This window comes from Oncorhynchus mykiss, chromosome 10 (genome assembly GCF_057628025.1).
Source record: "Oncorhynchus mykiss isolate SJ-2025 chromosome 10, ASM5762802v1, whole genome shotgun sequence".
Lineage (NCBI taxonomy): Eukaryota > Metazoa > Chordata > Actinopteri > Salmoniformes > Salmonidae > Oncorhynchus > Oncorhynchus mykiss.
In genome coordinates this window covers 6,127,890-6,142,500 of record NC_143031.1, presented here as the reverse complement: position 1 = coordinate 6,142,500, position 14,611 = coordinate 6,127,890, and the positions used below count along the sequence as shown (strand labels likewise).

The window sequence follows — 14,611 nt, the reverse complement described above, 5'->3', positions numbered from 1 at the left end:
TCCACAAAGAGATTAAATATCAATGTTTTATTGTTAAACTTTGTGCATTTGTTTTCATGCGTGATCACGTTAGCTGTTTCCTGGAACGTAATCAAAAAGTGACGGTTCTTCTTAGATTGCGTAGCTACATTGGATGTGTCCGCCTCTAGTGGTGGGATGATTATTTTAACGTCATTATTGTAGAAATATTGTTACTAAGAAGTTTTTTTTAAATTATTATTATCATTTACTCTCCTAGTGCATAAACACATCATAAGACATAGTTGACATAAACCCAAATGTACAAGGTCACTGCCTACATCTAGGAGTTTAATGACTGAACAAAAACAATGGTGAAATGTTCCAAAGTTTTATTTGTTTAACACAGCATATTCATTACAGTATGTTGTTTAGCAGAACTTAAATACCACTATAAGATGCAACATTCCCATCTCTTTATCTTTGTGTTTGATATTGATTTCAATATTTCACATAAAATAAATAAAGCGTGAATAAAGCATTTACCTTAAACAAAATTATAATTTTCAAAATTATGAAAATGAATCAAGCCGTTCTGACAAACAAGAACACACCAATGAAGTCACACAAAAAAAAAAAAAGTCTCACACCAACTAAAATAATTAATTTGGATGCCATGTAGGATGCCATGTAGGATGTGGGGAGGCAGGTAGCCTAGTGGTTAGAGCGTTGGACTAGTAACGGTTGCTAGATCGAATCCCCGAGTTGACAAGGCAGTTACACCCACTGTTCCTAGACTGTCATTGAAAATAAGAGTTTGTTCTCAACTGACTTGCCTTGTTAAATACATTCTTTTTGTTTGTTTAATTAACAGATGATGTAGCATGCCACAGAAAGACTGTATTAGTGAGGCTGGGATTACTATCAAATCAAATCAAATCAAAAAACTAGGAGAGCAATACATGACATTTCCACAAATCAGACTTATTCAGCACAGATAATAATAATAAACAAGCTTATAAGACCCCACCGCCCGACACTGAATAGCAGTGACAAAACACACTTTCCAAAAAGACAATCCTAAGCAATTGTTCTCCCTAGTTCAGATGACACAATTTACCTCTTTTAATAAGAGCTTGCACAGATAAAGTCAACCATGTCTTTAAAGCATAAAAGGGTGCAAAAACAAAAACACTGGAAGACAAGTGCTTCTCCTGTCTTCCATACGAGATAGATTAATTCACTTGAAACAAACAAAATGGCAAAGTAACTGAACCACTTATGTAAACACTGTAGGGAGCTACTTAAACAGTAACTTAAAATCAGCTCCTATGGACAAGATTAATATGTAAGATGTTTAAATATACAACAGATAGGTGCAGTGAAATGTGTTGTTTTACTGGATAGTAAGAGGGCCAGAACACAAATGCATGTTATGTTACCTTGTTCAACCAGTAAGTTCTGTCTTCCTCTCTTATCCACCTGCAGACCCTGCACCTCGAACACCCTCCCCTATGGGGTGTACTGACTCAAGATGGGACATGGTTGGGAGGTAGGGTGAAGGATCACTATCAGGGGTCATGCCCTCCTCTGTCACCCAGAGAGGGGGTGACATTTACAGCGCCATAGCACGGCGACCTCCAGTCCATCAGGGAGTATCAGTCTCTTCTGAACTAAGCAACAGCAGGATCTCGTGACTGAGGATGAAGGTGAAGAAGTAGACACAGAGGTCGGCGAAGACGTCAGCCATCTTCCTGTAGGTGTCCATGAAGCGGTTGATGACCTCAGCGGGGATTCCAGACAGCAGGAGGGCGGCGGTCAGCACTGTGGTCTGCATCTTCTTCTCAACCTGGTGGAAAGTTACTACACGTTTATGTATGTATAATAATACTGCACAGGATATGACCACATACATCTGACCCATTTGTTATAGCTCTGCTCCATTCACCACATAGTAACGGTGTAATTGTATCTCAAACCTTTGGAAAATACTTGTACAACCCCATGTAGGCCAGTTCGAGGGTGAGAAATGGTGCGAATATGGACTGCAAAATAAAAGAGTACAACCTAGTTAGTGAAATGCTACAGGTCTACTCTCATAACACAATCAGTGCAGCCGAATCGAAGACAGAATAGGTCAGTGGTATTGAACAAATTCAAAAACCTCAAGGGAAGATGCAACACTTTTCTGATCCGACTCACCAGATACTTGCAGACAAAACCTCTGACAAAGATGGCGAGGAGGACACTGCCGACAAGCCTGAAGAGCCTGAAGGAGTCCAACTCTTCTGGGTCTGACCCGGCTGCATCCTGGGCTTGATTCTCATTGGCGAGTTGGCCTCTGAGCTTCATGGCGTCATCAAAGCGGGATAAATACTTCTGAAACCCTCTGCGTGGGGATTCGGAATGGCTGGGCTCATCAGCTGCCAGCTGGGCCTCTCCCCGTGGCCTTTGCCGGACCCCTGGAGTCACATCCTTGTCTACACCCAGCACCTCGCTGCTGTCTGGCAGGGGAGAGCCTTTCCTCTCTGGAAGATCGCTGTGGGGGTGGCTGCTGCCTACTGCCTCTGGGAGGAATGGAGACAGTCTTGGGGATGAGGATGCTGACCACGGCTTGTTCCTGTCCAAGTCCAGGTGGAACCTAGGCTCTGTGACACGACTTGACGCTCCTGTATGAGACGGCATTGTCAGTTTAACGGATTAGGCTAACTAGACTTCTCTGTGAAGTGAGATACGAACATAGAGATTCTATATATGGATATACACAGTACCAGAATATTTTTCAAGAGTTTCTTTATTTTTACTATTTTCTACATTGCAGAAATAGTGAAGACATCAAAACTATGAAATAACACATGGAATCATGTAATAACCCCCCCAAAAAAGTGTTAAATCAAATTATATTTTAGATGATTTTAGATTCTTCAAAGTAGCCACCCTTTGCCTTGATGACAGCTTTACACACTCTTGGCATTCTCTCAACCAGCTTCACCTGGAATGCTTTTCCAACAGTCTTGAAGGAGTTGCCACATATGCTGAGCACTTGTTGGATGCTTTTCCGTCACTCTGTGGTCCAACTCATCCCAAACCATCTCAATTGGGTTGAGGTCGGGTGATTGTGGAGGCCAGGTCATCTGATGCAGCATTCCCCTTCTTGATCAAATAGCCCTTACACAGCTTGGAGGTGTGTTGGGTCATTGTCCTGTTGGAAAAACAAATGATAGTGGGACTAAGTGCAAACCAGATGGAATGGCGTATCGCTGCAGAATGCTGTGGTAGCCATGCTGGTTAAGTGTGCCTTGAATTCTAAATAAATCAGTGTCACCAGCAAAGCACCTCCACACCATCACACCTCCTCCTCCATGCTTCACGGTGGGAACCACACATGCAGAGATCATCATTCACCTACTCTGTGTCTCACAAAAGACACAGCGGATGGAACCAAAAATCTCAAAATATGGACTCATCAGACCAAAGGACAGATTTCCACCGGGCTAATGTCCATTGCTCATTTTTCTTGGCCCAAGCAAGTCTCTTCTTGTTATTGGTGTCCTTTAGTAGTGGTTTCTTTGCAGCAATTCGACCATGAAGGCCTGATTCACGCCGTCTCGTCTGTTGAGATGTGTCTGTTACTTGAACTGTTTAAAGCATTTATTTGGGCTGCAATCTGAGGTGCAGTTAACTCTATTGAACTTATCCTCTGCAGCAGAGGTAACTCTGGGTCTCCCTTTTCTGTGGCGGTCCTCATGAGAGACAGTTTCATCATAGCGCTTGATGGGTTTTGCGACTTCACAAATGTTCCACATTAGGTGACCTTCATGTCTTAAAGTAATGATGGACTGTCGATTCTCGTTGCTTATTTGAACTGTTCTTGCCATAATATGCACTTGATCACCCCTACCATGTCTCAACACAACTGATTGGCTGAAACGCATTAAGGAAATCAATTCCTCAAATTAACCATGAAGCTGCTTGAGTGTGTGCAAAGCTCTCAAGACAAAGGGTGGCTACTTTAAAGAAATCCAAAATATATTTGAGATTCTTCAACACTTTTTGGTTACTACACGATTCCATGTGTTATTTCATCATTTTGATGTCTTCACTATTATTCTACAATGTAGAAAATAGTAAAATGATGAAAAACGCTTGAATGAGTAGGTGTCCAAACTTTTGACTGATACTAATATATATAAATGCACATTTATATTAGTAAGCTTTTTTATATATTACAGAAGGGCACTGAATTGTCATGACTACAGTACATTCCACACTGACGCAAGGTTTCTCTTCAACTCACTGCACCATTATGGTCCCTAGCTAGCTCAGTAAGTGTGTACTGTGCAGCTAACATTTAGATGGTAACAAGCTACCGTTAGTTGCCAGTTTCGATGGTAGAGCTGCAAGCTAATAAACTAACAGGCAATGCAATCTGCTTGTCTGATCAGCCAGCAAACCATTTACCATCAGTTAGATTTTCCTTACCGTTCTTTTCAGCTTCAGCTTTGGTGAAACCCACGATTCTGTTCATTCGGTCTTCGGAATTCATGAGCAATTTTCGCCTCCGAATTTCTGCTCTTCTTTGTGCAGCAGAAAGACTCGTTTTCTCTTCGGGGGCGTCCATAGTTTCAGAAATAATAAGATTATTTGATATATAAGACACACTATTTTCTGATCTGTGTAACCGTGCACACAAATCCTTAGATTATTACAACAGAGAACAGCGAACACTAAGTGGGACACGTCATAATGGGCCCTATTGTCTGTGTAAGTGCGCACGTTGATGATCTCATTCCGCGTTCACGTCCTACCGGAAACTCAGAATATCCGAGTACAAATGAATTTAAGTGATTTGCTTAGAGATTCTTCTTTTTCTTTTTGGTGTGAATTTCCGGTTTATGTATTTCTGCCTTTCGCAGGTCGGAGTGTGGATTGCACATTTTGGTCACAAGAATTTGAAACATTTGAATTGCACCACCATCTAACCCTGCACCAAAACACAACAGGAGGCTGCTGAGGGGAGAACGGCTCATAATAATGTCCGGAACGGAGCAAATGGAATGGGATCAAACATCTGGAAACCATGTTTGATGTATTGGTAACCATTACACTATTTCCAATCCAGTCATTACCACAAGCCCATTCTCCCCAATTAAGGTGTCACCAACCTCCTGTGGAGCCTCCACTATATCCCCCCAAAAAACAACCACCCATCCGACTACTTTGGGCCTAAATGATCCTTCACCAGGCCGTCGGACTGGGAGGATGGAACCCCTTCTTTCAAAACTCCCTGTAGATCATCTGCACTAAAATGTCACATCTCAATGTTTCTCTGCTGCTTCAACTACCTCATCTATCTTCTGTGCTTTCCGCTCCATCAGTGCAGTGCAGTTGATCACCATGGCTATAAACGCAAGAAATCCAACCTTACTAAAACTCATCCCTTCTGGCTCTCCCTCTCTTCAAGCCTACTCACCAGTTGAATCCCTCACCCTTTGGCTATCCTCTACGGTCCTTAATGCTTCAGCATAATGAAACCTTCTTCCCCACTCAAACTCTGTAAATCTCCACTTGTCTCTCTCGTACAGGGCACTTCGGATCTCCAGCTGCATGTGTGCCCTCCACAGTTTACACAAAGTGCTTTCCCAACCCCATCTTCACACTGCCCTCTGACTATGCCCTCCTGATCTCCTGAGAACAAACCAAGTGGAGTTACTTTTTGGACTCCCGAGTGGCGCAGCAGTCTAAGGCACTGCATATCAGTGCTCAAAAGCATCACTACAGACCCTGGTTCAATTCCAGGCTGTATTCCAACCGGCTGTGATTGGGCGTCCCATAGGGCGGTGCACAATTGGCCCAGTGTCATCCATATTAGAGTTTGGCCAGGATAGACTGTCATTGTAAATCAGAATTAGTACTTCCTGACTTGCCCAGTTAAAAAAATAGCAGGTAAAAACTCTATATCAAAGCTCAACAAGGACAGGGTATTCTGCATCTCACGAAATGTTGGTCATCACAAACACCAGTAATATTATTTTTTATCACTCAACGTCACCCCAATGATCATTATTTTGAGCGACGCCCTGCTCCGGAGAGCAAAGCACGACACAGGTTGACCCCCGGAACACGTGATGCGGAGCACCTGCTGCCTCTGGACGGACGATGCACAAAATAAATCAACACAATTCCATTTCCCGAGACTTTGACAAATGTAACAGTTCCCAGTTTGTTCATCACCCAGATTCATACAACATATGTGTCGGACAAAAAAACATGGATCCACTTTCTGCAAAAAATCTCGCTCCTAACGGTCCATAATCATTTCTGGTTTGTTCATCGGGGCAAAGCTAGGAAGTCTCCACCACACCCGTTGCCACAGGTAAGGTCGACCTCATCTTGGTCAGGCTCAACTTCAGAGCAATCATTACTACCGGCTGACTCCACCTCGAGATCCTTACGGTTCTCAAGAGAATAAGTAAAAGTAACTCCACTTGTTTTGTACTCAGGAGATGTCCTCGTGTCATCGCACTCCCTACCTTCCTCCCCACCCTACCCTACAGACTCCCTACCTTCCTCCCCACCCTACAGACTCCCTACCTTCCTCCCCTACAGACTAGAGGAGCTTACTATTAGTCGAATCTGGTACTTTCAAGTGGGAAACTCGGAACTCATGTTTCTTCAACGAACTTCCAAGTCAGAAATGTCCGAGTTTCGATGAGCACATGAACGTGTCATCACCCTTTCAATATAATGCCCAGAGACCAAATGGTGCGTTCTCGACTCAACCTAGCTCGGAATTCGGGAATCTCCGACCTCCGAATTCAGTGCGTTCAAAACAATTGGGAACTAATAAAAAACGATTTCTGACTGGAAAAATGAGTTTTGAACGGTCATCCAATTTGGAATTACTAGTCGTAAACTCGGGCGTCATGCCGCTTTCAAAACAACTGGGAACTCTGGATAAAATTGCTCCTTTTGTAATGACCACCCAGAAACAGTTTTGCATCTTTTTTGGCATTGTATGCATGTAAGAAAACTATGGCAAGACATCAGTAGGTTTATAATTGAACACATTTATGAAGATTTTACACTATTGTGGAGAGATGTACTGTTTGGATTCTTTACATACAATAGAAATAAGCGGAATCATTTTTATATAATTAATTTCATTATTCTTTTGGCCAAATTTCATATACACAAATGTAAATTTACAAACAGAAAACCAAATTTTCGTACCCTACAAAAATAAATTGAACTGTATTTTAAGACGGTTAAATGCTATACTAACAAAAAAGCTGTTAGAATTTTAAGTATATGCATGTCCCTTAAGGTCCTTGTGTAATTGTAATGTGATATTGTACCCCCTAGCTCGATTGTCTATTGTTTGTAATCTATGTATGCTTGTGTTCCCTCATGTGCTTTATGTATTGATTTGTTATTACAAAAACAAACAAAAAAACTCTGGATAAAATTAGCTCGGACTGGGAAAAATCATTTTGAATGGTCATCCAACTCGGAATTCCAAGTCGGAACTCTTTCTACGTCGTGATTTGACCTCGTTTTTTTCCGAGTTCCCAGTTGTCTTGAAAGCGCCATCGTCATAGAACTCCGACTTCTCTGACATGAAGGTCACTGACGTCCGGATCCTAAGATTTTTTTTCCCCCATTCTGAGCTCGTTTTTTTCCGAATCCCCAATTCGCTTGAATGCACCAAAAGTTTATATAGCGCAAAAGACTGGCCAGCCACATGCTTGCTCATTCGATTAGTCTTGTGATCGACCTGAAGACGTCTTTCTCAATGTCGAAGTTATGTCTTAGAAATGCTTCATTGGTGTTTAACGTTAGTTATTGGTACACTGCTGCCACTTGAGTCTTGCAATGCTCCTGGAACTGGTCATTAACTCTAAGTAGCTAGCTTGGTAGTTGTGGAGGGTTGGGCCTTGCAGAACCATGCACGTGGGGAACTGAAGAAACGTAAACCATTTCGGGGGTAAGTTTATGTTTGGCGCGGATGTTACTGAATTAACTGCTAATGCATAAGTAACATGGTAGATTTTTGACAATTTATGGATGTGATCTAGTAAGACGAAGATTCCTAAACTGTTAGCCATCTGATCCACGAACACGGAAAAACCAGTTTACGCAATGGAAATTAGCGTGAGTAACTGTAGCCGATTAAACTCAACTCCACGCTTTATGACTGAGCTAAGGGGCGACTAGTGTTGACGAACTGGCGCTGCTCATACGTTACATAACATGGAAGTTAACTACTGATTTCAGTACCCATAGAATATCCCGAAATTACAGACATGTTTGTAATTGCGGCCTGTTCTTTGGGCGCTGAAGTCGTTTTTTTTTTTTTTGTAAACGTCACTGTTGTGACGTCGGCGCTCCAGTCCGCCCATAGTTGCAGCTCAACTCCATCTTAAATCGAGACGTTTAGTTGGCTAAGTTAGCTAGTCCACACATTTTTGAAATGCAAGTCCTGTTAGCCCTCATGCATTAACCAAATTGTACATCAGTTCTAGATTCGGGAGCCCACTCCTTCTGGACCTGGCCAGGGCGCTGTGAACTGGCGCATACACCATTGACTGCACATGGCTGGTAAATTCAACTGGCTATTGAGGCCTGATTAGTAATGTCTAGTTGGGTATTCAATGGCAAATTGTTTATAATTTTAAACGAATTGGTGTCTAGTCCTCTGATCAATTATTTTGAATAGGCACCATGGCCACAGCTGGCAGTGATGAATGCTTGAATGGGAAGAGTTTGATGCAACAACTGATGATTTCAACTACTTCTGAGCAACAGCCGTGTTAAGAGAACTTCAGCCATGTTCAGGAGATAATTGCTTTCATATCGTAACCCCCCTGTGATTTGTTTTGAACAGGAGTGATACCGCCCCAATGAGTTGATGACTAGAAGACTCAAGGTAAGACGACCACACCCATTTCACCTAGACTTCACTTTGACATTTTATCGTTGGTATCTGTCTAGTCTCGTTGTGATGAATACTAAACTGAAAATAGCTGGAATTACCGTCAGATTGTACAGTGGTGATATTCGGTTTTCTGAACCTGACCTGGCAGCTACTTTAATATTTACTTTAGGTTCTTCCCCACTCTTGAGCTGCTTCTGAATAGCTGATAGTATTCATATTCTCATAACCCTTGTGATTGTGTTTTTAACAGGTGTTAAACCACCCCAATGGGTTGATGGCAAGTAGACTTATCCTGGTAAGGTAAGCCTATCACGCTGGCGAGAGCCAACACCTCACCTGTCCCATTCTCAGGGTAGCTGTAATTTTGTGTTGTGATGAATACTAAAACTGAAAACAGCTGGAATTACCGTCAGATTGTACAGTGGTGATATTCGGTTTTCTGAACATGACCTGGCTCCGACTCGAAAAATTGGAACTTGCCAATAGAACATTATCACATAGTGTAATCTTAGATTCTCTACTTTTCAGGTGGTGTCCCTTTGAATAACATCCCTGCAAGTTCTCCCTGGACTGGACGGTAAGGACATTCACTCTGGGCTCAAGCTGCCTTAGCTTGGTCACCTGTGTTTATGCTAAAAAAAATAATAATAAGTTTTAAAAAATAACAAGGCAAGTCAGTTAAGAACAAATTCTTATTTTCAATGACAGCCTAAGAACAGTGTGTTAACTGGCTGTTCAGGGGCAGAACGACAGATTTGTACCTTGTCAGCTCGGGGATTTGAACTTGCAACCTTTCGGCTACTAGTCCAACGCTCTAACCACTAGGCTACCCTGTTGCCCCTATGATAAATACTAAAGTGAAAATAGCTGGAATTACCTGCAGATCGTTTAGTGGTGACATTTGTTTTTTTGTTTTTTTTAACGTTTGAGCGTGTTTTAATTTGACAACTCTTAGGTTTCTTTTCACTAATTATTTATTCATTTTCCATCTTCCTCGTCTGTTCGGTTGCCCCTTGCTGATTCTCAGCTCCCATCTATACTTCAGGTGAGTAGTCACTTTCACAATCTGTGAAACCCTATTCTATATCTATGCTGTGTGTTTCTCTATGGGTTCTGGTGTGGTAATGATGACGACGACTAAACTGAAAACAGCTGGAATTACCGTCAGATTGTTTAGTGGTGATAATTCGGTTTTCTGAACACATCAAGTGGCTGTTATTGACTTGACCGGACTTCGGTGTATTAAAATGGGAATTAACTCTTAACAATACTCATACATTTTCAGATTCTCTTCCATGTGGCCGGAGTTTCCAAGATGGCTGACGCTTCCTTTCTTCCTCTGGTAACTTACCACAGAACTGCCACTAGAGGCCAGTGTTAAGATCAACAATTGATCTTACACATTTATCCTGAGGGCACAATTTCTGCAGCAGCCCTGACTTTAAATGTTATAATAAATACTATGGATAATAAAATGATCAGCACAATAGTTTATTGATCTCTCCAAAGCCTTAGATATTGTTGATCATTCCTTATTGCATGGACTCCTCTAATGGGTTGGGTGAAGCAGCATTTAACTGGTTCCATAGGTACCTGATAGGACTTAATGTATTACTGCTGATGGTCTACGATCTCATTGCAGTTCCTCACGGTTTTGTTTTTATGACTGTTTAATTCTACAGACATGATGGTAAAATAATAGTACAGACCCTGCTTGTGGAGGGTTGTTTTTAGACTTGTCTTTGATTTTCATTGAAATGTTTGTACTGTATGGTAGGAAATTATATAATATATATTATCATATATTTTTGATACATTGAATGTTAAACTGTTATACCTTCTTTTTTTTCTTACCTCCTGTTTCAGGAAGTGATCAACTGGAAGGAAGGAATTGTGTTGTGTGGTAGCCCATATGGGACTCACCTGGGACATGGATACCTGAAGACCTAAGGCTCAACATTGTTAATAAATATCATGAGCAGCAGTGGTTTCCTTTGTCTTTTCCATGTGTTCTGCTTCGTTTATTTGAGGTTTTGCTGAGTAATGGTGTTTGTCTGTGACCTATAGAAAAGACGGTCATTCTTTTTCATTTCAATAAATTGGTTTTAACCATGGTCTTTGTTTATCTGCAGTTAACTTGTGCATGAATGTGAAATAATCCTGTGATTTATATGTCCGGTAAGCAATGAATTTATCAACATGAGTGCAGGAGTTGGCTCAGAATGCTATTTCCCATGCTGCTGAATAACATTGCACGGCCCTGGTCCGCAAAGGACCCCGGTATAGGATTGTACAAATTGACAGTTTTGAAGTCAAATGGCAAATTGTTCACCTTGCAGCAGAATGAGGGGATCTTACCTTTTTTTAATTTAACTAGGCAAGTCAGTTAAGAACAAATTCTTATTTTCAATGATGGCCTAGGAAGTGGGTTAACTGCCCTGTTCGGGGGCAGAACGAGAGATTTGTACCTTGTCAGCTCGGGGATTTGAACTTGCAACCTTTCAGTTACTAGTCCAACACTAACCACTAGGCTACCCTGCCGCATGGAAGAGGATTAGCATTAAACAGAGCCGAGTGCTGAGCTGTAGAAACAGGGTGACCAATGATGTGAGATTCCAGCTAAACCTGCCAAAGTTCATCAGCTAAACCTGCCAAAGTTCATCAGCTAAACCTGCCAAAGTTCATCTTGACCTACCAGTATACCAAAATCTTTTCCACTGTCAAGGAGGCTCAAGACTTCTTTGAGGAAAAACATCAAGCCCAGCAGACAAGGGGACGAGCTGACAGCTCTGGGATTGGCTCAATATTCAGGTATGGTATCCATGCACGAACACAACTAAGCCTATGGTTATGATGCTTCCCTCCATAGGATGCTCCACAGTAGCCACAGCCCTTGCAGAGCAAAGGGAACCACTACTTCAAGGTCTCAGAGCAAATTATGTCACCGATTGAAACACTGTTTGTTTCGTACACCACCGCTAACTAAGCTAGCGTTTCACATCCGTTACATCGGCACTGCTGAAATTGGATTACCTCTTCAGGATCGGTGTCCCACCCATGGGACGGTTGAGCTAACGTGCACTAATGTGATTAGCAAGACGTAATGAACAAGATAATTTCCCGGGACATAGACATGTCTTATATGGACAGAAAGCTTAAACTCTTAATCTAACTGCACTGTCCAATTTACAGTAGCTATTACAGTGACCACATACCATGCTATTGTTTGAGAGTGCACAGTTATGTACTTAAATATATATATTGACCACCTTGAGTGGTTTTGCAAAGGCACATTTGGGCAAACCTGATACATTTTGAACATAAATACAATGGTTCATTGGATCAGTTTAAAACGTTGCTCATACACTGCTGCCATCTAGTGGCCAAAATCTAAATTGCGCCTATAGTCCTAAATCAGATAATGGCCTTTCTCTTGCATTCCAAAGATACAAAATAAGACAAACGCATGTTTGTTTCATTACCTTTTACCAGATCTAATGTGTTATTCTCCTACATTAATATCACATTTCCACAAACTTCAAAGTGTTTCCTTTCAAATTATACCAAGAATATGCATATCCTTGCTTCAGGTCCTGAGCTACAGGCAGTTAGATTTGGGTATGTCATTTTAGGCAAAAATTGAAAAGAAGGGCCCGATCCTTAAGAGGTTTTAAGTATTCAGACCCTTTGCCATGAGACTCGATATTGATAATTCTTGAGATGTTTCTACAACTTGATTGGAGTCCACCTGTGGAAAATTCAATTGATTGGACATGATTTGGAAAGGCGCACACACCTGTCTATATAAGGTCCTACAGTTGACAGTGCGTGTCAGAGCAAACACCAAGCCATGAGGTTGACGGAATTGTCCGTAAAGCTCAGAGACAGGATTGTGTCGAGGCACATATCTGGGGGAGGGTAACCAAAAAATGGTTGCATCATTGAAGGTCCACTAGAACACAATGGCCTCCATTCTTAAATGGAAGACGTTTGGAACCACCAAGACTCTTCTTAGAGCTTGCCGCCCAGCAAAACTGAGCAATCAGGGGAGAAGGGCATTGGTCAGAGAGGTTACCAAGAACCAGATGGTCACTCTGACAGCGCACTGGAGTTCCTCTGTAGAGATGGTTGTCCGTCTGGAAGATTCTCCCATCTCTGCAGCACTCCACCAATCAGGCCTTTATGGTTAAAGGGGCAGACGGAAGCCACTCCTCAGTAAAATACAAATACAATCTCCCACTTGGAGATTGCCAAAGGGCACCTAAAGACTCTCAGACCATGAGAAACAAGATTCTCTGGTCTGTAGGAAACCAATATTGAATTCTTTGGCCTGAACAAGTTCTTATTTTCAATGACGGCCTAGGAACAGTGGGTTAACTACCTTGTTCAGGGGCAGAACGACAGATTTGTACCTTGTCAGCTCTGGGATTCGAACTCGCAACCTTTCAGTTACTAGTCCAACGCTCTAACCACTAGGCTACCCTAATCCAAAACCAATTGCTACACAATTGCGCACAATCGACTCTGTGTCCAATACAACTTTAACTCATTACCTTGACTCGTTCTCTTTTCATTCTAACGTGACCCTGCTGTAAATCAAGCAGACAGATGATTGATCTAATATGGACCACGGCACAATGGTCTTCATCGGATTAACGAAGGAGACAACAAAACATTGTGGACATTGCTCGCAAACAATATTTTCCCCACACTTTGGCTGTTGCATCGAGTGCTGTATCACAACGGCTGTTTGTCACTTGATTGTCATTCAGAAAATACATTTGATGTGTGAAAATTTGTGTGCCCATGAAAATTATACTCACACCATAACATAAGGAAACCCTAAATGTTAATAACCTCTCTTGGGTAGGGGGCAGTAATTAGAAGTTTGGATGACAAACGTGCCCAAAGTAAACTGCCTGTTATTCAGGCCCAGTATTGGATAGAAAACACTCCAAAGTTTCCAAAACTGTTAAAATAATGTCTGTGGGTATAACAGAACTGATATGGCAGGCGAAAACCTGAGGAAAATCCATCCAGGAAGTGGGATATTTTTGATGTGGGTACTTTTCTATTGAACGCCTATACAGTATGTATTTGGATAGGACCCAAATTGCAGTTCCTATGGCTTCCACTAGATGTCAACAGTCTTTAGACATTGTTTCAGGCTTGTATTCTGAAAAACGAGGAAGAATGAGAACATTTTTTTAGTGGACTCTAAATGAACCAGATCTGTTTTGAGCGCGTGACCGATTGCGTGCCGTTCGTTGTTTTCCTTTTCTATTGAAGACGCTATTGTCCGGATGAAATATGATCAATTATTTAGACAATAGACAACCTGAGGATTAATTATGAACATCGTTTGACATGTTTCGACGAACTTTACAGGTACCATTAGCATGTTTTCGTCTGCATGTCGTGACCGCCTTAGAGCCAGTGGATTACTGAACAAAACGCGCCAACAAAACTGAGTTTTTGGGACATAAAGAGGGACTTTATCGAACAAAAAGAGCATTTATTGTGTAACATGGACTCTTGTGACTGCAAACATATGAAGATCATCAAAGGTAAGTGATTAATTTTATCGCTATTTCTGACTTTTGTAATTTCTTTACTTGGTTGTAAAATGTTTGTATGCTTTTGTACGCTGGGCGCTGTCCTCAGATAATAGCATGGTATGCTTTCGCCGTAAAGCCTTTTTGAAATCTGACACAG

At 41.7% G+C, this 14,611-nt stretch overlaps 2 protein-coding genes, 1 long non-coding RNA gene, 3 other non-coding genes and 1 pseudogene across 9 annotated transcripts in view; 5 read left to right on the top strand and 2 right to left on the bottom strand.

Annotated features, from left to right (window-relative positions):
* Positions 1–131, bottom strand: part of ddx46 (DEAD-box helicase 46) — a 33,747-nt gene extending 33,616 nt beyond the window's left edge. The window contains exon 1 of the mRNA XM_090188802.1: positions 1–131. This exon is cut by the window's left edge and continues 29 nt beyond it. The gene's annotated coding sequence lies outside the window, so the exon portion shown is untranslated.
* Positions 132–335: 204 nt separating this feature from the next.
* camlg (calcium modulating ligand) lies at positions 336–6,210 on the bottom strand. Its single transcript, XM_021617362.3, has 4 exons — positions 4,441–6,210; positions 2,161–2,627; positions 1,938–2,003; positions 336–1,807 (listed from the first exon to the last, which is right to left on the bottom strand). The coding sequence occupies exons 1-4, from the start codon at positions 4,577–4,579 to the stop codon at positions 1,607–1,609; spliced, it is 873 nt and encodes a 290-aa protein (XP_021473037.3). The 5' UTR covers positions 4,580–6,210; the 3' UTR covers positions 336–1,606.
* A 35-nt stretch (positions 6,211–6,245) lies between these two features.
* LOC110533283 (uncharacterized) lies at positions 6,246–11,010 on the top strand. Of its 4 annotated transcripts, none has more exons than XR_016484088.1 (8): positions 6,246–6,334; positions 8,478–8,559; positions 8,846–8,887; positions 9,147–9,196; positions 9,425–9,473; positions 9,924–9,941; positions 10,182–10,238; positions 10,763–11,010. It is a non-coding gene; the product is annotated as an uncharacterized LOC110533283 (long non-coding RNA). The 4 variants fall into 4 exon arrangements; XR_002474937.3 differs by lacking the exon at positions 6,246–6,334 and adding an exon at positions 7,556–7,945; XR_016484087.1 differs by lacking the exon at positions 6,246–6,334 and adding an exon at positions 7,973–8,112.
* On the top strand, positions 8,958–9,032 carry LOC118937089 (small nucleolar RNA SNORD65). Its single transcript, XR_005034483.1, has one exon. It is a non-coding gene; the product is annotated as a small nucleolar RNA SNORD65 (small nucleolar RNA).
* On the top strand, positions 9,266–9,341 carry LOC118937090 (small nucleolar RNA SNORD65). The gene has a single exon (XR_005034484.1). It is a non-coding gene; the product is annotated as a small nucleolar RNA SNORD65 (small nucleolar RNA).
* LOC118937091 (small nucleolar RNA SNORD65) lies at positions 9,737–9,811 on the top strand. The gene has a single exon (XR_005034485.1). It is a non-coding gene; the product is annotated as a small nucleolar RNA SNORD65 (small nucleolar RNA).
* LOC118937088 (small nucleolar RNA SNORD65) lies at positions 10,019–10,097 on the top strand (annotated as a pseudogene).
* Positions 11,011–14,611: the final 3,601 nt, after the last annotated feature.